At 52.6% G+C, this 18850-nt stretch overlaps 3 protein-coding genes across 3 annotated transcripts; 1 reads left to right on the top strand and 2 right to left on the bottom strand.

The window, feature by feature from the left end:
- Positions 1-908: 908 nt before the first annotated feature.
- COCSUDRAFT_11899 (hypothetical protein) lies at positions 909-4311 on the bottom strand (the record flags this gene model as incomplete). The annotated part of the gene is made up of 9 exons (XM_005650802.1): positions 909-1103; positions 1413-1556; positions 1822-1965; positions 2084-2228; positions 2423-2548; positions 2915-3022; positions 3160-3311; positions 3436-3522; positions 3982-4311. The coding sequence occupies 9 exons, from the start codon at positions 4309-4311 to the stop codon at positions 909-911; spliced, it is 1431 nt and encodes a 476-aa protein (XP_005650859.1).
- Positions 4312-12124: 7813 nt separating this feature from the next.
- On the top strand, positions 12125-14344 carry COCSUDRAFT_52299 (DUF778-domain-containing protein). Its single transcript, XM_005650801.1, has 5 exons — positions 12125-12363; positions 12456-12613; positions 12874-12985; positions 13130-13255; positions 13478-14344. Exons 1-5 carry the CDS (start codon positions 12325-12327, stop codon positions 13688-13690), a joined length of 648 nt encoding a protein of 215 aa, XP_005650858.1. The 5' UTR covers positions 12125-12324; the 3' UTR covers positions 13691-14344.
- Positions 14343-18641, bottom strand: COCSUDRAFT_52298 (hypothetical protein). Its single transcript, XM_005650800.1, has 8 exons — positions 18431-18641; positions 17906-18069; positions 17644-17774; positions 17197-17371; positions 16667-16770; positions 16249-16358; positions 15510-15734; positions 14343-14716 (listed from the first exon to the last, which is right to left on the bottom strand). The coding sequence occupies exons 1-8, from the start codon at positions 18599-18601 to the stop codon at positions 14567-14569; spliced, it is 1230 nt and encodes a 409-aa protein (XP_005650857.1). The 5' UTR covers positions 18602-18641; the 3' UTR covers positions 14343-14566.
- Positions 18642-18850: the final 209 nt, after the last annotated feature.

Raw genomic sequence — 18850 nt, 5'->3', positions numbered from 1 at the left:
ATCAATTACCAACCCAGACCAGGGATATCATTACAAGGATTCCGTTTGCTTGCGCAAGCATGCCGCAGTCCTTGGACTGCGGCAATCCTTGGCAGTTGCCGCATTGGCAGTCATGACTGAGAACAGCCCAGGTCAAGACCACATTGCGCATAGTTGATTGGCCTGATGAGACAGCGGCTGCCTGAAGGCTGCCTCACGACCCCTGTGGGCTGTAGGTGTGGTCCTTCCCAGAGCCCCACTGCCAAGCCTCAAACATGCGCTGGGCCCTGTAGCCTTTGAAGACTCCTCGAAAGGGCTTTGATATGAAGTTGAGCAGCGTATAAACCCCCAACATCACATAGTGCTTCAACCAGTTCAGCACCACAGCTGGGCCCACCTGCGCATGCCATACCACGCAGCTTTGAATACGCAGCTTTGCAGAAGCAATTGTCAATAACGCTTTCTAAAGAAAGACAGAACCCCAGGAACACCTGCTCAGTGCCTGGAATATCAATCATCAATGCAGCTACATCTGGAGATAGCCAGTTTGGGGTTACGCAGATAGACAGAGGACCGTGAAGTGCACTGCATGCGCACCTGGACAACCACTCGGCCGATGGTAACGGGGGCAAACAGAAGGGTGCCGGTCATTGCAGCTGTCAGGGGCCAGAACTGAATTGTGTCCTGCAGGAATGGCCGCAGCACCCGGTCTCCCAGCAGCTGCAAAGACCGCACACATATATCCTCAAAGTGGGCAAGAATTGGTGCCATGATGTATGCTTTAGAGGCGAGCAGTCCAGACCGCTAAATGTGCCGAGGCAGAGTCTGTATGCAGTCACTGCTGTCTACCCGAGCATTGCACGAGCACAGCTAAGCTGTGCAAGGTCACCATGCAATTGTCTGCAATGTTGTTTGCATTCTCCTGCTGTTCAAGCCATCCGTGGCCAAACAAAGGTACCCACCTGCATGACGCGGAAGTTGGCACGCAGCAGGCGGTTGATATGGGAAGGCGGCAGGAAGCCGCTAAGCTGGCCCCGGCGCCCGCGTGGCGCGCGCGACTGCCCCATCTGCAGGGCCATGCTGCGCTGGAACAGCCACGCCGCTGCTAGGCACGGCTGATACGGCTGCGTGCACACACACAAAACTGATCTCTTCTTGCTCCTGTAGGATCGCTGGATGCCTTTGCATGCCTTGAGAGGGCAAGGCTTTTCATAGATCACGCTTCTGTGGATAAGAACAGCAAAGATGAGGTAATTATGCATGCTGGCTGTGGGCTCCTCTCTTTCAGGACGAGTTGTCTGCTAATCAGACCTTTTACAACATGGCAAGGCAACAGCAACATGAGCAATGCTGGGCTGCGCCGAGTTGCTAAATTGAAGAGATCCGTCAATGAGGAGGGTACAGTCTATGATAAGGATAAGGCGGTTGTTCACCTGTATGAGTATCAGGGCCTTCCTGGAAAGTCTGTCCTGCTGCAGGGCAGCGTCCAGGCCCTCTGTCAGCCGGCGCAGGTGGCGCAGCATGCTGCCGAAGCCGCCGAAGGACAGCGGGCTCTGCGATGAGCTCGCATCGCCCACCTGCAGGAAGCAAGTGACCGTTTAGATATGCAGGCTTGGCATTGTCTCGCGTGGGACTGTGCCGACAGGAGAACATTTCCATCACCTGAGACATCAGGGACCAAAGAATTGCAAGTGCATGACCACTGGAGTTTAATCCACAAGAGTCTTTCAAAGATAACGTGTGACCTCGAGAGAACTTGCTGCCGGCCAAACAGGTCTTGAAGAGGCAATGCCACGTGCAATGGTAAGGGTTCCCAAATGAGTGAGGTGAGTGGCAAGGTACCTGCAGGATGCGGTCAAACTGAGGCTGCAGAGGGCTGGAGCTGTAGCAGGGGAAGCCGCCAAACAGTACCCGCTGAAATTTGAGGGAGGACAAGGGAACTCCCTGGTAGCCTGGCAGCAGCTCAAAATATCTATCCAACAGTGCCTGCACAGCAGTACACTGACATATGGAGACCCAACCTCTGAGCTGCTCTGCAAAGAAATCAAAGGCTGTACATGTCCCGAGCTCTGCTGCATTGACTTTGTCACATGAGGAACCTCACCTGCAAAGAGGGTCGTTGCTTTGCGCAGTCTGCGTATGTGAACATGTAGGTGGTGCGTGCAGCGCCGCCCTGTGCAGGGAATGCCTGCCAGAATAACTGCATGTCATCCTCTGCGTCTGTGACTGTGCGCATGAAATCCCCTGACCTGCACAGCGCGACACCAAATCAGCAACAGAGTCAACCTGATGCTCGCAAGAAGCACACGGCAGGGCCTTTTCTGAGTGTGCAGCATGGCTTCCCTCATATGCTCAGAAGACCAATGACTATGAATATGACTAGAAGAGCCGGAGGCGCCCAATTAAATTTACTCGATACACAAGAGCAAGATGGTGTACTTACTTATTTCTCTCAGCTGGGAAGCTTGTAGCGCAAGAGCCTACCACCAAGCACATGCCATCCGGCCTGCTAGACCCTCGCATCTGGCGTACAATAGGACTCCAATGCCCCTGCACATTGCCACATTGTCTGTGTCTTCAAGTGTTCACAGAAATTGAGATTGAGCATTCGGGAAGATTAAAAATACCTGGAAGCAGAAACACATACCATGCAGTCGATGAGCAGGCGGCAAGTGAGCTGCTCTGGCCGCCCGCTGCAAGAGACCTCTCCATTATCATTCCCTGGACTTGCACCATTGGAAGATGCATGGCTTTCCCTAGAAGCCTCTGAGGGCACGCCACGTGCTGCCAGGGGCCTGTTGGCATCCCCTGCTGTGATGGGCGATTCAGTGCCACTTGACACCCTGAATGGAGCGATCAGGATCTGTCAGCTGAGCACCAGTGAATTGAGAAGAATTGCACAATGAGCTGTAGCACAGGAGGCTCAGGGACTCACTGGATCTTTACCCCTTCAGGGTACACCTCAGCTGTGTGGAAGGCGGCGCCCTCATAAATGATGCCACCCTGCTCTAGGAAACGAGCCCGCATGAAGCCCAGTAGTGTCCTATGGATGCACACAGGAAAAGTCATCTGATGAGCCTTGCATTGAAGCATCCGCTACAGGTTGATGTGTGGTGAGAAACCCATGGGAAGAGTCACTCTCCAAGAAGTATACTTCATAACAGGTCGTCATAGACGCACCTTGGATTGACGCCCAGATTGAGGACATCATGTGCTACAATGTCCGGCTGAGGTTTTAACTCGTCATAGAAACCTATGTGGACTGGGTTAAATTCTGTGGCGATTGACTGGGACAACTCGGGCTCGGTCACTAGTCCCAGCTCCACAAGGTCCTGCAGTACAGCATGCTGTTAGAGCAGACATCAAACGACTGAAGTCCAAATGTACAGCTTAGTTAGTGTGATTATCATTCAAAGAACATTGTCTGAATAAAAAATCCAGTGATGGAGTGTGTACCTGCAGTTCATGCCTGCTCACATTCCACTCCTGTATGCGCCCCTCCACCCTCCTTTTCTCAATAATGCTCACTCTGTGACCCCTCAGCTGCAGAGCAGAAGTGCCCAATCAAGTTATCTGTGCATCCTGGCAACAGTACATGAGGATGAGAGCATCAACACACAGATTGCAGGTATTGAAAGTGGATGTGTGCATGATGGCAGGGGCAAAATCGGGCATGATTGCGTGAAGCGTGGCAAGGTGCATGATCAATCTCAGACGCATGCATGCAGCGACTCACCTGCAAAGCGAGAGCTACCAGCAAGCCAAGAGTGCCTCCGCAAACCGCCACATCGCAGTCCAAAGCATCATTCAACCGCCTATGTCGCACGCGCACCACTGCGGGACCTCTCTTTGGAGGCGCACTCTTCATAGCCTGCATGCACCCGAAGAGAAACCAAGATTTTTGCAGAATTCCAGATGAATGACGAAATAATGCGCACAAGTACATGTGAGGCTGCACCTATGAGTGCAGCTTGGCAGAACAAGCAAAAGAAGCATGAATACTAATATGTCGCAAGGGGGGCACGCCTGCCAATATGCCTCAGAGACGCGGAGAAATTTGATTGGATCCCCCTCGATGTCAGGATCCGAAAGAATTGAGCTAGTGAGGCTGTCATTACTTTGCTTGGATGTTTTCACGTCTGCTGAAGCTGTGGGGCTCGACACTTGCAATGAGGAGGATTCAGACCGTCTTAATGGCTGAAAAGGGTACTTCTGTCCAACAAAGTTTCTGAGAGGGAGGTGGGCAGACAGCCCTGGGTGCTTGGTCACTCTCACATCATGTCCGAAAGGACAAAGATTCCCGCCAATGGAGGACGGCACAAATGTCGGCATAAGAACGAAAGAGATTTTGAACATACTGAATATGACAAGACCTAGAAAGGCAAATGCATGCTGGATCCTCTCAAATCTTGGCAGTTTGCCGCTGAGTCGGATGTAGAAATAAACGTTGTTTGCTCAGCAAGATGCCTGCTTTACAAGAAGTGCACATCTATAGTACTCTATTTCAATCCTGGTTGTAAATTTGTGGGATGCAGTGTTTGAGCCTCAAGCCTTGAGCAATTGACCTGAAGTCGGAAGGCTCTGAATGCAAGATGACTCATCACCTGTGGCACATGCCTCAATTGCTTCATGGAAGCCAGAGATCGATCCAGGACACATTACGATCGATCATCAAAAGAAAGAGACGGCAGCAATCATTCTGTGGTGTGCGCGTTGCAATCCAACTTGGAAGCACATTTGGATCATCACTCTCCTACTTATACAAATTTTGCCACAGTAAACACAGGAGATCAGCGTCACAATATAAATAGTATCCTTTGGCTCGATTAATGCGATTGAATTACAAATATAGCAGCCAATCAAGCACCTCGGAACCGATGGCCTCGCCTGCCAGTGCTCCAGCAGGCGTACAGAGTTTCCTAACATCCGATGAAGGCTCTATTGAATACAACGACAGCCTTAATACTGTCTCTGAGCAGCTAAGAGGATCCCAGCTCACTATCCTAGATCTGGTAGATTTCAGATCACCTGCTCTTGACTTACTCAGCACAGCCAGCTCTAACAATCTATATCATTGACAGTGTGTCACATTCGTTGAAACATAAACTAAAGTAATGGATTGCACTTTCAGGTGAAGGCGCTTGCTGATGTGCTGACCAGCACCAATGACTCCACCAGGACCCGGGGAGCACTTCTTTTGGCAGAGGTGCATCACATTGCCAGCAGATGCATTCACTTCCAATTGCTTTCCCATGTCTGGTATGGTGTTGCTTTGCATTGACTTGTACTGAAGCATTGTTTCTGGCCTCCAGGTCATTGACGTAGTCCCTGCGGCTCTGGACTCAGTGCAGGATGCGCACCATTTGGCTGTCTTCTTTGCAAGCCGCGTATCTGACTGGTAAGCACCTTTGCCTTGCCAAAGGCGTGGTGCATCTTTCAGCCCTCTATCTTGACCACGGCGCATGGCACATTCAGCAGTGAAGTAGCATGCACCCTTCTATTTTCGAGGGTGTGGATCGTCCAAAGACTGTAGCAATGAGTCGTGAGGAGGTTTGGATGGCACGCAGGCCCTCCTTGAGACCAGCCTTGAAAGGCTGCCTGGCATTGGTACAGCAAAGGGGCGAGTCTCCCGCCCGATGCACGTCAGCTGACGCGGTGGAGATCGCTAGAGCTTTGCTGGCTGTCAATGTCAGGAGCCTCACAGTGGTGGACAGGCAGCTCTGCCTGCATCTACTGCTGGCCCTAGCCAAGGTAAAGCTTTTCAAAACTTTCTTGAATCTGTTGTTCACATTCTTCTTTCTTGAATGTTGCATCGTCTTCTCTGACATGCCACGGCCTTTTCAAGCAGGATCCTCACACAAAATGGCTGTTCGTCGAGGGCTTGTATCTGGGAGCAAATGTGGCGTAGTCCTGCTCAGCATGTGAGTCGTGATGCCGTGCCCAGGGCTATGGAACAACTTTGGTGGGCACGTCTCTGAAATTGTTGGAGGGAGCGGCGGCGGCTCTGGATGGAGAGCGCGACCCTCGATGCCTGCTAGCAGGCTTCAGCGCCATACAGGCGTTTGCCGAGCTGTATGCGCACTCTGGAGAAGCAGCTGCCAAGGTGGCGCTGCTGTGACATCCTGGGAGCACTCCTATGCACTCCTATGCACTCCTATGCAAGGAGGCCTTCCAAGATGCATGCATGCATTGCACTCTGCATACTGGTATACCAGCTGTTGTAAGGCCGTCCAAGCGCATGCGAGGGTATCCTGTCATGTTCTTGTTGACATGGTGATGCTAGTTGACGTCATTCTGGGCGCATGCAGGGATTAGAGGAGCATGCAGAGGAGCTGATGGATGTGTTGGGCTGCTACTTCCCCATTGTGTACACGCCGCCTGCCGACACAAAGGGCAAGGTCACCCGGGGGGAGCTTGTGGCTGGAGTGGAGCGTGCCCTCTCGGCCGCACCTGCACTTGCGCCATATGTCATCCCCATGCTGCTTGAGAAGCTCTCGTCCTCCCTCAGGTGCTGCCCTGCCCCTCCCATGGCAAAGGTTCACCGCCCAGGGCTAACTCTGTCTTCCACATAAATGGCACTAGCTTGTGCGTCAATCTCTATACCAAGTGGGCTGACATGCCATCATTTTTTAAGACGACTCTGCTAGCCCTCAAGTTGCGTTGTAAAGAAGAACAGCAAGAGCCCCGCACGCAAGGCCACTGAACCATCACAAGCGTGCCTTTCACTGGATGCCGCAATGGCCAACAGCGGCAAGGGCCAACAAGATGTCATCATTTTGCAGGCAGGCACAAGAAGATGCTCTGTCAGCTCTGGCGGTGTGCACAACGGGCTACGGCGCAGCCGCCACGGAGCAGCACTTGCCCAAGATCTGGGAAGCGCTGAGAGGCACCCTCACTGCCCCTGGCGAGCCGGATCTAGCTGCCGAAGATGCCATCAAGGCATGCTGCTATCCATATTGCCCCCAATCCTTTACTGCCCATGTCCTTCCCTGCCATGGATATAGAGATGCCCACGCTTTCATTGTGCAGCAGCCTTGGAGATATATGTGCTGCCCTCATCATGCCACACAATGCTTGAAGGGTAATTCACCCGCTGCAACAGGTGCAGGAGCTGGCAGGGAAGGCGCAAGCATGTCTGCGAGAGTGCGCGCGCAGCTTGGCGACAGAGGGAAATACGCAGTTGGTGGATCTTGTGCTGGATGATGGGATTATGCGCGACCTGCTAGATGACGTGGCGGACGCCGGGCAGCGCGGCGGCTTCGCGGGAGCTTTCCGCCGCTCCCAGGCCGCATTGCCTGTTCTGGCCGCAGTGAGTCCCACCTCTTATCTTCTCCCTCTGCTATTCTCATTTGTCTTCATGCAGACTCTCTGACTTGCTGCTGATTATTCCACGTGCAGCTTGATGATGTATGTATTGTAATGACTGTCTGTGCATGCAGGTGGCGGGGTCCTCGCTGCTAGGGAGCACCAGGGTGAGCCAGAGGCTGCTGGGCAGCCTCATCAGGCTCACTGCAGCAGCGCAGTCCAGTGACAGCCGGCAGCTGGGACTTAGGGCTGTGCTCTGCTTAGTCAGCTCCACGCGCGATGCCGTTACAGACGTGCATGCTAGGGCGCCAAGGACAGGCACTGCAGAGGCACTATCTGCATCTGTCCATGCAAATGGTCAGCCTGCTGTCTCAGTGTCCAGTCAGCCTGGCAGTTCAACAAGTGACAGCAGGGACATTGCCTCTTTACTGGCAGGCAGGGGCGCCGATGTGCTGCAGCTTGCCCTGGGCACTGAATCAGCAGGAAAGCAAGCAGCCTTGAACTCAGAAGACATGGAAGATGATGAGCTGGCAGGAGATGTAGCAAGGAGCGCGCAGGAAGCTGGGGTAGGAGAGCTTGATCCTGGTGGCGCACCAGGTTCTGAAGAGAGGGCTGGTGAAGAGACAGAAAATTTAACGCTGCAACTGCAGGTGGGCTCTTCCAAATGTGCAAACAAATATTGGAGTGCCAGGCAAGCTTGTGCTCATGCATGTCACCCTGAATCAAGATGACGTCTGGATGTGCATGACAACCCCCATGGAACGGCTGAAAGCCATGATGTACAACTTTTATCCAGAATAATGTGAGGTAATGGTGATAGTGTCCCTGAATCAATGTACCATGTGTCCTGCAGGTGCTGGCAGAGCTTGCAACATTTCCCAAGGCAGGCAGCCCTCTGTCACAAACAGACCAGCAGCAAGCTCTGCAACGGCTGCTTGAATATGTCTACGCAGACAGCGTGGCAGAGTCTAGCACACCTGCAGCACAGGCACAGCTGAAGCACCTTAGCACAGGCAATCAGGAAGCAGTTAGCAACTTGGTGTGCTCAGCACTGGAGGGCATGGCCAGAGCAGGTTATGCTGACCTGCTTGCTGGATCTGCACTCCCGTGCCTCTATGCTGCAGCCAGCCTACCCGAACCTAAACCATCCATCTCTGGAGTGCCAGTGCCAAGAGTAGAGAGAGGATCCGAGCTTAGTAGCAGCCAAGAGGCTGGAGCAGCACAGTCACACTCTTCTGGCAGGCACACTGGAGAAGATAGCGTGGCTCTGCAAGCTCTGGCCAGCGTTGCCAGGGCTTCCAGGGAGCTGAGGACACCGATCTTGGCTGCTTTTGTTGCTGGTATACCTGCAGCTCTTGCTGCAGCTGCCGCAAAGGATGGTGAGGGCTGCAAGGCTCTGTGCTCCTTGAATTGATTCCTGCTGGAAGTCATGTAGTGCGTCATGGAAGGAGCATTTGTGAACATTTAGTCAAGGTGGTCGTTTGGCATGCAGGATCCCATCATAGCCCATTACTCATGACCCTGTCAGACGAGAAGCTGCTGGCAGGGGACAACGAAGCCGCTGAACGTGTAGTGCTGCAGCTTTTCAAGGGTGTCAATGCTCTATTCAAGGTGAGCTGTTCATAAGATGATGATCAGTAGATTTAACAAGTCACGTAATTGCTTCTTGATTCATGAATCTGCATGAATGTATGCTCCAAATATTGCACACAATTAAGCATCAATTCATGTGCTGGCGCAAGCATCCTGCTTAGCCTGCAGCGATTGACGCCGCTGTGCTGTTCTGTGGCAGGCAAAGAGCAGCATCTCTGGCGCGGCCCTGCACGACGCAGCCACCCTGTCTCAGGTGGCAACCAGCGTCTGCAGCGGTACAAGGGATGCAAAGATTGCACGCGCTGCCTGTAGCACTGTCACGTCTGGCGCTGCATCCCTTGCCACACGTGAGTGATCATCCTCTTCCTCTTGCAAGTACACGTGCATACCTGGCATGCAGACCTCATGCATGTTACTACGTAGTGTGTACTGCATTCATACTCTGGGACATGTAATTAGCCGTGAGTATGCTCGAATGATGAACATTTCTGTCAATAGAAGTATACTACAGTTAAAATTGGAATATAGCCCCCTTTTCCCAAGACCTTCACAAGGCTCGCAGCCCTAGCTCTCATGCTGTGCCCTCCTAATGCTGTACATGATTATTTTCGTGGCATTCCAGGGCCGCATGCGGAGGTAGCACAGGAGGTTGCTCCTGCAGCAGCAGCGCTGGCCGTGCTGCCGGCAGCCTTTGCTGCAGAAGAGGCGCGCCTGCAGATGCTGCGAGCATTGCTGGAGTTAGCTCTGGGAATGGAGGATAATTTTGCTGCGTCCACAGTTGCTGCTGCGGCAGCGTCAGCCATAAATAAGACTCCCAAAGGTGCTCAGAAGCATTGCTGTTGCCCACTCCCCTTACATGCCGCTTTCGTGATATTAACACTTAAATCTCATCAGCGTGGAACAGCTTGCTGCGACGTCTGAAAGTTGCCCGCATGATATCCTGGAAAGCTCAATCATTTACTGCTAATTCACCTTACAACAGTTTAAATTGCTATGCTGGTGGACGGCAATAATGACTGCTGCTGCTGCTGCTGCTGCGCTGCAGATGAGGTCGACAGAGCTGTGGCTGTGGCTCTGGATGACATCTTGCTCCCACAAATAGCACAGAAGGGCAAAGGCTGCAAGCGCGCCCTCATGTGCCTAGGTCAGCTGTCCAAAGCCCTGGTCATGAGAGGCCATGCCCGTTTCCAGGTGATGCACACCTTCTCATGCACTCCTCACCTGTTGGTATCTTACAACGCATTTGCACCTGTCACTTTGGGGTAAACAATTATGTCATATGACACATGGCTTCACTGTACTGACTTAACTTGTTTTGGCGCCTCCAGGACATCTTGAGAGCTGCCCTGAAGCTGTCGCATGATTTGACCCTTGCACAACCGGCGTCAGCGGACATTACGATGCCTACAGGCGAGGCCACTGCAGCAGAGGCAGCGCAGGTCTTTGGGAGCCTGCTTGAGATCGACGAGAGCCGGCAGCTGAACCGGCCTTCGCAAATATTTGGCAAGGGGAGAGTTCTATGGCAGCAGCGCGCCTTCACCGTAGCAGCTGATCTGCTCATCCAGGTACGTCTCTGCAGTGGTGACTGTATGTCAGTAACCAGAGAACTCCCTGGTTTGTGCTCTTTGCAGGGTCTCGGAAATTGAAATCATCCAGCAGCTATTTTTTCCCAGAAAACCAAGGGACATGTGGACTTTTGTTGGTACAAGATAGCACGCTGCAAGGGATGCATCCCATGCAAGTTAATATGCACCACAGAGCAGCTTGTATCATGGTCGAAAGCTGAAGGTTGCATGGCTTGGGGAGTGTAAGTGTTTGAGGCGGCCATGCAGCAGGGCAATGCAGCGCCGTCCAGGGGAACCATCTACTGCCTGGAGCGGCTGCTGTCTGCCGCCAACAGGAGCGCGCCTGCGGTGGTGAGGGCAGGCTACGATCGCGTGCTGCCGGCTACGCTGACATCACTTGTCGCGCTGAGCACGTTCGGTGATGTCAGCGATGACGGCGCCGCCGACTCCCTGCTGCAGCAAGTGCAGCTCGCGCTCGCCACCCCTCAAGGTATAATTCTCTCCGGCCATTCTGCTCATCCCTTCTGATGGCAAAGGCTCAGTGTAAGCTTATGGTCTGCTTGTCTTATACCTCTCATTGCTTCGGGGCTTGATGAAGAATTGCAGCAGGTTTCCATGAGGCTGCGGTGGCTGCAAATTGCACTTTGCACAAGACTAAGTGGTTGACGATATTGTCTTTGAGGCGTCTGCTCTTCACTGGCTTGCGCTCTGTCTTGCCTTGATCAGAGCAATTTTTCTTGGCTCAAAGGGCAACAGTAGCGTGCAATTGACTGACTGCTGTTGTGCTCTCGTTCCTGCAGGACAGGCAGTGCTGGAAGGGGAGCTGGATCGGCTCATCCCGCTGTGTGCAGAGCGCACGCTCTCCACAGGTCCGGCGGCGCACAGAGCAAATGCAGTGCGTGCCCTTGAGAGCCTGGCTGCCTACCCCTACCACCTGCTGCACCCCTTCAGGCCCCAGGTAAATATTACCTGCAGTGCGGGAGTGACCACATCTGTTTTCCCAGCTGCCCACTGCAGAGAGGCTATATATTGGTAGTCTGACTAAGCCAAGGGGCCTACATCCGGGTGTTCTCCGGCTCGCTGTCGAGCCCTGGTTCATGCCAAGCGGGTGTTCGCCTAAGAATGAAATCATGCAAGGGAGAATATGTCAACGGGCAGGAACTGAGCATGTGACGGGCATGTGCCGGCAGGTGCTGGCGGCCCTGTCAAAGGCGGTCGATGACCGAAAGCGCGCAGTTCGCGCCGCGGCGGTCCGTTGCCGCAGGAAGTGGGGAGTGAAGCCAATGTAAGAGTATAGAGGTGTTACATTGCTGTACAAGGGCATTGTAGCTTGCCATCAGGGGGTGCTGTGGCTTGACATGCAGGATGCTGCAACGTTGCTGCAACTAATATTAGTAGTTAACTAGTCCCTGCTCACTGGGAAATTTCCATCTGTGGAGACTGCGCATGCGCACGGTTGTTCTCTGAGGTTGCTAACGTCAATTGAGTTATGTGGTTCCAGCCTGTAAGACTGCGACATATGCACCTGTAATGCAACTTTCCTCTTCACACTTGAACAGATCTTGTCCTGAGACATGCCATACACTCCTCAGTGAGGAGTGCATCTCGAGCGGGAACGCCCGACCAGAACATGGCATGCCAAGAAATGAGGAACCAAGAAAGAAATTTGTGGATGATCTGCAAATTCGTGAAAAATAAAACCTATTAAAAACACGCTATTAATGACTTTTGAAGTCCTTTTGTTCTCAGCAGGGCAGTTGATCTCGCAAAGCAGTTGATCTGTGATCTGATCGGGTCAGTACTTTTCGACTCACCCAGAAAAGTATCCCTAAAATGGTATTAGCCCTTGTAACTTACGAGTTGGACCTACACATCTGACATAATGTGCCAGGAGCCTCTTCCTATCGTCCCACCAAAGCAGGTAGCTTGCATGCCGTGAGTCACGAAGCAGACTCATCATCTATTATGCCATTGCAATCTTGGACGTAATCATGACTTTAATTTTTGGTGCAGTTTCCCTTCTGCGTTGTGTGGACTCCGATCCCTGTCATCTCCTGGCTCCTGCCGTTTGTGGGCCACATGGGCATCTGTACTTCGAAGGGTGTGATATTGGATTTTGCGGGGCCCTACTTCATAAGCGTGGACAGCCTGGCCTTTGGAAATCCTGCCAGGTATAATCTCATGCCTCTTGTGCCCCTCGCTGAGTTTTTGATCTTGATGTACTGGAGCAACTTCAAGCTCTGCAGGTCTCGCGCAGCCTTTCAATCACAAAGGTGCCTGGCAAATAGCTACAGTAGTGAGTGATAGCTCGGCAAGGGAGCATATATAGACTGTCGCAGAGCCCTGAGGCCCGTTTTATCCATGATTCATCCCCCAAAAGGTGACATCAATCGCTGCTGCATGCCGGGTTTCACCTGTATGCTGTGCACAGATATGTACGCCTGGATCCTGCCAAGGGATCAGCCGCCGCCAGCGCTCCTGCGGTCTCCAGGCCAGCACCGGCATGCGCAGGCGAAGACATTCAATGGGACACTACTTTGCAGGTCTGTCTAATGCTTGTGGCTTCCTGCATGTGCTGCAGATGCCATGCAGGCGCAGCAGGGTTCAACCGTGCTCTTGAAATTGACGGGGACATCTGATTGCATTGCATAATCTGAGCAGGAGGCACCTGCTTGACTGGTGCGCAGGCGGCATCAGAGGAATACAAAATGCGCATGTACAATTTTCTTACCGACAACTGCCACAATTTTGTGGCGCACTTCCTCAACGAGCTGAGCTATGGGGGCTCCTCAGACTGGAGTGCCGTCTGCTTGGTGGGTCTCATGACAACTCCAGGATTTTACATGGCCCATGGAAACCATCCATCTGCTCTGGCCAGATCATTACATGCCTTGGCAAATCTATGTATGTTCAGTTTATGCTGTGCATGTTCAGCTGCAGAGGCCAGGAAAAGGTAGGCCATGTTAGAGTGCATCTGACTCAGTCAAAATAGGATGCATGAATTAAGACATTTACAAGCCTGCATGCAATTGCAGGCGGTCATGGTGTTCCTGAAGGGGCGGTATGTGGGCTGGTGGGGGGCAGTCAAGACATGGCTGCCCTTCTGCACCATCATGGCAATTGGGCTAGCCTTTGGGACTTGGTACTTTGCCCTGGCATGGACCTGCGGCCTAGTGCTGCCTCTGGTGCTCTGGTTTGTCATCCGACTGTATCTCCTCAAAGGTCCGAGTGTGAGGCAGCAGCCTTAAATTGCGCAGAGGAAGTAGACTTTGTAGCTTCTCTGCTGAGGTCAAATGATTCCATGAATTTTAATCAAGTGCATGGGGCCTGCCACTGGCAGCAGATCTTATGAACAGATCATACTTCTAGACACCGTCCTGGTAGCAGGTAGTTCCATCAGCAGCATTGTGTGAACTGCCAAGGACGAAAGAAATTGAAGATGGAGCTTGAGCAGAATCAATCATGATGCATTCTGTGGCAGATATTTTATTTCCATAAGTTTGTCAGTGCTCAGGTTGTGGCATAATGATTACTGCTGCCCTCCCTGCAGCAGAACTGTTGCACTAGTACCTCTTCAGATGTGTAACTTAATTTGCGCTGAAAGAAGTCTTGCAGCACAGCAAAGAGCATGTCTGTGCTGCGTCAGTCATTTGGTGACGCCACCTAGAGGTCATCTGGTTACTGAAGGCCCTTTGCAGGGCCCTGACCCGTTGATATCGAAAACCCCCAGGCGGCCAGAACTCGTTTGCACAAGTGAGGAAGGAATGAAATAAGTGTGTGAAGATCTCTCAAGAGTCATCAATGCAGAAGGAAGGAAGGGGCTTTAAGGTGCCTTGCCTTGCACTTCTTTGGAGGCTGAGAGTTGACAGTGAGAGGAATGTGTAAGCTGAACATTCAGCCGTATCCAACCCTGGACTTACATTTACCATACTATTGCGCTTTTCAAGAATAGTGTTCCTCCTTGGCTAGAACCACAGCAAAACTGCTGACAATGTTCAAGCCCACCAGCAATGCGAAAAAATAAACCAATAGAATCTGAACAAATGCCACAATTCTCAGATGCCTTGACAGCACGAATTGCAGTGCAAGCTGTGCCTGAACGCAGAGCTGTGCTCGTCAAGGCTTCAGGACAGGTTGATCTTGGTCTGAGAGTCCATTCCACGCATGACAGAGCCCAGGGGGTCTGCGTAGATGTTCTTCCAGAGCATTTCTGGTGGGGGAATGGTCCCCTGCTTTGCGCGCTCCACTGCTTCGTCCACCTCCTTCTTGATGGCCTGCAACAGCGCACCACTCCTCTCGTCAGCGCATGCATGCAGGCTCTCGGAAATGCTGCGAGCTGCAGATTGGCGAGGCAGCAATCAAAGAGACGTGCCAAACACCCCTCATTTTCTTGTGCTTGCTATCATGCTGTCAACACTTCGCTTGTGTTGAGCCCACAGCAGACAAGCAGTTTGTCACATGGATCTTCAGTAACTTTCTCTGCACCAGATTCCCTTGTCTCCCCTGAAGTGCACAGCCAATCGAAGCAGGGCCTTTGACACCTAGGCTTTCTTCCAGTCCTTGCTGAAGCACAACTCCCTGCTGGACCTTTGATGAGGGGGGCTTGCTGTCATCAAAGGTGCTTCCGCCACAGCAGTAAACCGGCCACCAGCAGAGCCCTAATACTCCAGCCTTGATTATTGTCATGCCGCCAGCGCACAGCTTCACTCAGGGCTGTCAGCCTAGCAGCCAGCCCCGCTACGCTGCGCTGAGCACTCCCACTTTCACAGATCACATCCTCGCATTTTGGGATTCCATTTTCTTGCCGAGTCCAGCATACTAACCCCACCAAGTAACGCCAAATTCAAGATTACATTCAAGGTTCAGGGGCGAATGCAGGACTGCGCACCCTTTTGGAATTTTAGTATCGGTGGCATCCACCATGCTCAAACCAATCGGAGGAGAGATCCCAGGCTTCATTCAGGGTTCAGGGGTGATGCAAGACCGCACACGTTCTCGGACTTTTTGACATCGATGTAACCACCCCGGCCAACCTTCAGGCTTCAGGGGAAATGCAGGGCAGCGCACCTTCTCGGTCTTTTTAATGTCGGCGGCGTCGACGAGGCCGCGGTCGAGCAGCAGCTTCTTCACGTGCTCCACGGGGTCGCGCTGCGTGCGGATCTGGGTGATCTCATCGCGCGTCCGGTAGGTTGACCCCGGGTCGCTCATGGAGTGGCCGTGGTAGCGGTACGTGTCCATCTCAAGGATGATCGGCCCGTGCTCCACCGCGTGTGCCTTCGCGTATGCCACTCCCTGCATGCATGCGCGGGGCCATGTGAGTACGATAAAAGAGGAGGCTCACACAGGGGAGGCGAAATTTCCACTACATGACGCAAGGGGCAATAAACTGCACGCATCATAATCTCTGGAATTGCAGTGCGGGTACTTGCTCAAGCCAGCTGTTGGGCCCGGTATTTATAAACATAAACTGCGCGGGGCCATGTCAGGGCCAGACCGACTGTCCTCAGGATCGTCCTGCTTTGAGATTAGCGGCGATCTCCCAATGGATAGATCCTTGAGGCTTCCCAGGTGCATTGCCCTCCGCCACTCAGGGAAGATGCAGGCAGAGAAGGGCTTTATTTGGACGAGTCATGGTGGACCAGGGGTAGCCTCATCATCAGGTACATGTGAGGATATCAACATGCATCCAGTAGGGAATTGCCGTCAAAATCGACTGCCAAAGACTTGGGCAATGCCTTGGATCTTTTGCTGCTAGAAATGTGTGGCACAGCACATGCGAAAAGGCACCGGAGCAAAGGGGGCGCACATGTTTGACGGCCAGTGCATCCATGCCATCGATTTTGAGGCCTGGGATGTAGTCTCCCCGAGTGTAGAACGCGCTGCTCTTGGAGCCCCTCCACTCTGCTGTGCCCATACCTGCACCCCAGCAGCAGCACATCTGCAACTACAGAAAGAGCGCTGGGAATGCCAAAGTACTACAGCAGCTCAGGACCCACGCTTCTGTTTGATAGAAAGCAGGCATGTGGTGAGGTGTGTGGCATCAAAAAGAACGGCTGTGAGGCACAACAGAGCAGGGAAGGCATGCAGTGCACAAGAAAACTGCCTGCATGCTGTCCATAAGCAGCCACAGGGCTGCCAGCCTCCTGCTCAGTGCTCACATGAGCATTGCACCACCACAACATTTTCAAGCATTCTGTCTATAAGACATCTAGGGCGCAACGCACCATAGTGATTGTTTTCGCAGATAAAGACGACAGGCAATTCCCACAGGCCCGCCATGTTGAACGCCTCGAAGATCTGCCCCTGGTTTGCTGCACCATCTCCGTACCTGCACAGCATTTGTGAACCCTTACATGACTTCTCTCCTTTGAGTGGGTGTCCCTGGGGTGCACCCATGATTCACTTCCCTGGCGTGAAAAATATTCATAATGTCTGGCAACCCGGGCAAATCTCCATCACACCGTCTTAACAGGAGTGAGGCTTTCTACTGAGGCAGCTCAAGCTTCCAGCGGCATGCATGCTACAACCACCTTTCATGTGAAGAAAGGATTCCACCCCGGGGGACCTCCATTTTGCTATTTAGAATGTACCGGCAATCTGCATTTCTGGAATCGACTCTAAGATTGGAAGTCATGAAGATAATCTATAAGATCTGTCACAATCCGAAATTTCCCCAAGGTCAATTGACCCATTTCCTCAAGATCGATTGGCCTGTGAGCACCCACAACCATGTGGGAGAGAGAGGGCCGCCCACATTGCGTAGGCGACGCTGCCGTCCTTGCGGTACTTGTGCGCGTAGCCGAGGCCGGCTCCGAGCGGAACCTGCGCGCCCACGATGCCCTGCCCTCCGTAGAAGTTGTGCGCCTTGTTGTACATGTGCATGCTGCCGCCCATGCCCTTCGTGGCTCCCTCTACCCTCCCCATCAGCTCTGCAGCGCAGATGAAACTCTTCAGAACTGGGCCCCACTGGTCAGTCTCTGCTTTGTAGAGAAGCCACACTCATGCATCCAGATTTTCTGCCATGTTTGTTTGCGTAAAATCCCAAGCCCATAAATTGGGTGTGCTGAGACTGACCTTGCCAAGCTGCCATCATTTCCCATAACACTCAGCTATGAAAAGATCTGCCTACTGCATGGACCAACATGGCATAGAGAACTCCTTCAGTGGTGGTGTCCATTCGGCAAATGTGCATCAGCTGCACCTGCAATGACATCATAGACTGTGCCTCCCCGGCCCAGGTGCGTGCAGTGGTCTCTGTACGAGGTGATGATGGAGTCCTGGAAGGTAGATGCTGCCTCCAAACCCACAATAACCGCCTCCTGCCCATCGTATCTGTGACAAAAGAGCTCTTGATCACTCCAAGATGGCACTGAGATCAAGTCTATAGCGCGCAGCATGTGTGGCAGACATGGTGGTGATTTTCAGGAGACAATGAAGTTAAGAAGATAAAGTAGAACACTTACAGATGACAAAAGCCCCTGATGAGCTTGGACTTGTACAGCATGTCTGCTGCGATCTCCATCCGCCTCATGCGGTACATGCTCTCAAAGAACTGCACTAACTCAGCCTTTGTTGTGGTCACAGTAGTCCCAGGTGCCTCAATGTGATGGGCCTGGTATTCCCGAACCTGCAGACATCCATGGCAGGCACTTTCAGCTGCCTGAGCCTCCATCCATCCTGGTATCAAGCTCCACATACGGGAAACAGTATTTGAAATCACCTCACATCTTCTCTACACCGCCACAGAGCAAGCCAGGCGTACAAAAGACAGATTCCAAGCCTGCAACCCTAGGTGAGCTTGGAAAAAGCACAAGCAGCAACTTCCAAGTGAACGTGGCAAAGAAGGAATAAAACTATCGCCGACATCAATTTTGAAAGTTCCCTTTCAGATGTAAGGGCAATCGCGCACACTAGCATCTGGTCAAAGCAGTACGTTCTAGCAAGAGAGATCCTATCCTCAAACAGGCTCTTGACCAAATGCAGCGCACCTCCACTGTTATTGTATCATCTCCTGCCTCAGCTGCATCAGCAGCGAATGTTCTGGAAGAAAGACCATTGGCGAGCGGCGATAAGACACCTGCTGATGCTCTGCCTGACTGCTGTAACAACCCAGCGCAGCGTGGTAGCAAGGTGGCCCCTAACGCTCGGGGTAAAGCCATCACGTATGTTCACTGAGAAGCTCAGACAGGGTCGATCCTTATGAAGCTGGAAGACGGGGCAGAGAAGGTCTTCCAGCTTGGGTGCTAGGGCTGAACGTCGCCTAATTTGGACACAATTTGCATGCAGATGAGCAGGTTCCCAGCACTTCCAGCCCCGCTGCGAATGTGGCTTTCTTGTATCAGAGATCTTTCAGGAGTCAATTTTTTGCTTATCAACAAACGATGTGGGATCCTGGCAGATGAAAATTA

The sequence above is a fragment of the Coccomyxa subellipsoidea genome (genome assembly GCF_000258705.1).
Source record: "Coccomyxa subellipsoidea C-169, whole genome shotgun sequence".
In the NCBI taxonomy this organism is placed as follows: domain Eukaryota; kingdom Viridiplantae; phylum Chlorophyta; class Trebouxiophyceae; family Coccomyxaceae; genus Coccomyxa; species Coccomyxa subellipsoidea.
The sequence above is the reverse complement of the archived record's forward strand: the minus strand, read 5'-3'. Positions and strand labels throughout refer to the sequence as shown.

Coding starts and splice junctions, on each gene's coding strand:
- COCSUDRAFT_52299 (XM_005650801.1), top strand. CDS start 12,325: ATGTGCCAGGAGCCTCTTCCTATCGTCCCACCAAAGCAG. Junction 12,614..12,873: donor GCCTTTGGAAATCCTGCCAG/GTATAATCTCAT, acceptor TGCTGTGCACAG/ATATGTACGCCTGGATCCTG. Junction 12,986..13,129: donor AATGGGACACTACTTTGCAG/GTCTGTCTAATG, acceptor ACTGGTGCGCAG/GCGGCATCAGAGGAATACAA.
- COCSUDRAFT_52298 (XM_005650800.1), bottom strand. CDS start 18,601: ATGGCTTTACCCCGAGCGTTAGGGGCCACCTTGCTACCACGCTGCGCT. Junction 17,372..17,643: donor AGTCTATGATGTCATTGCAG/GTGCAGCTGATG, acceptor TCTGCGCTGCAG/AGCTGATGGGGAGGGTAGAG. Junction 16,771..17,196: donor GGCAGCGTCGCCTACGCAAT/GTGGGCGGCCCT, acceptor AATGCTGTGCAG/GTACGGAGATGGTGCAGCAA.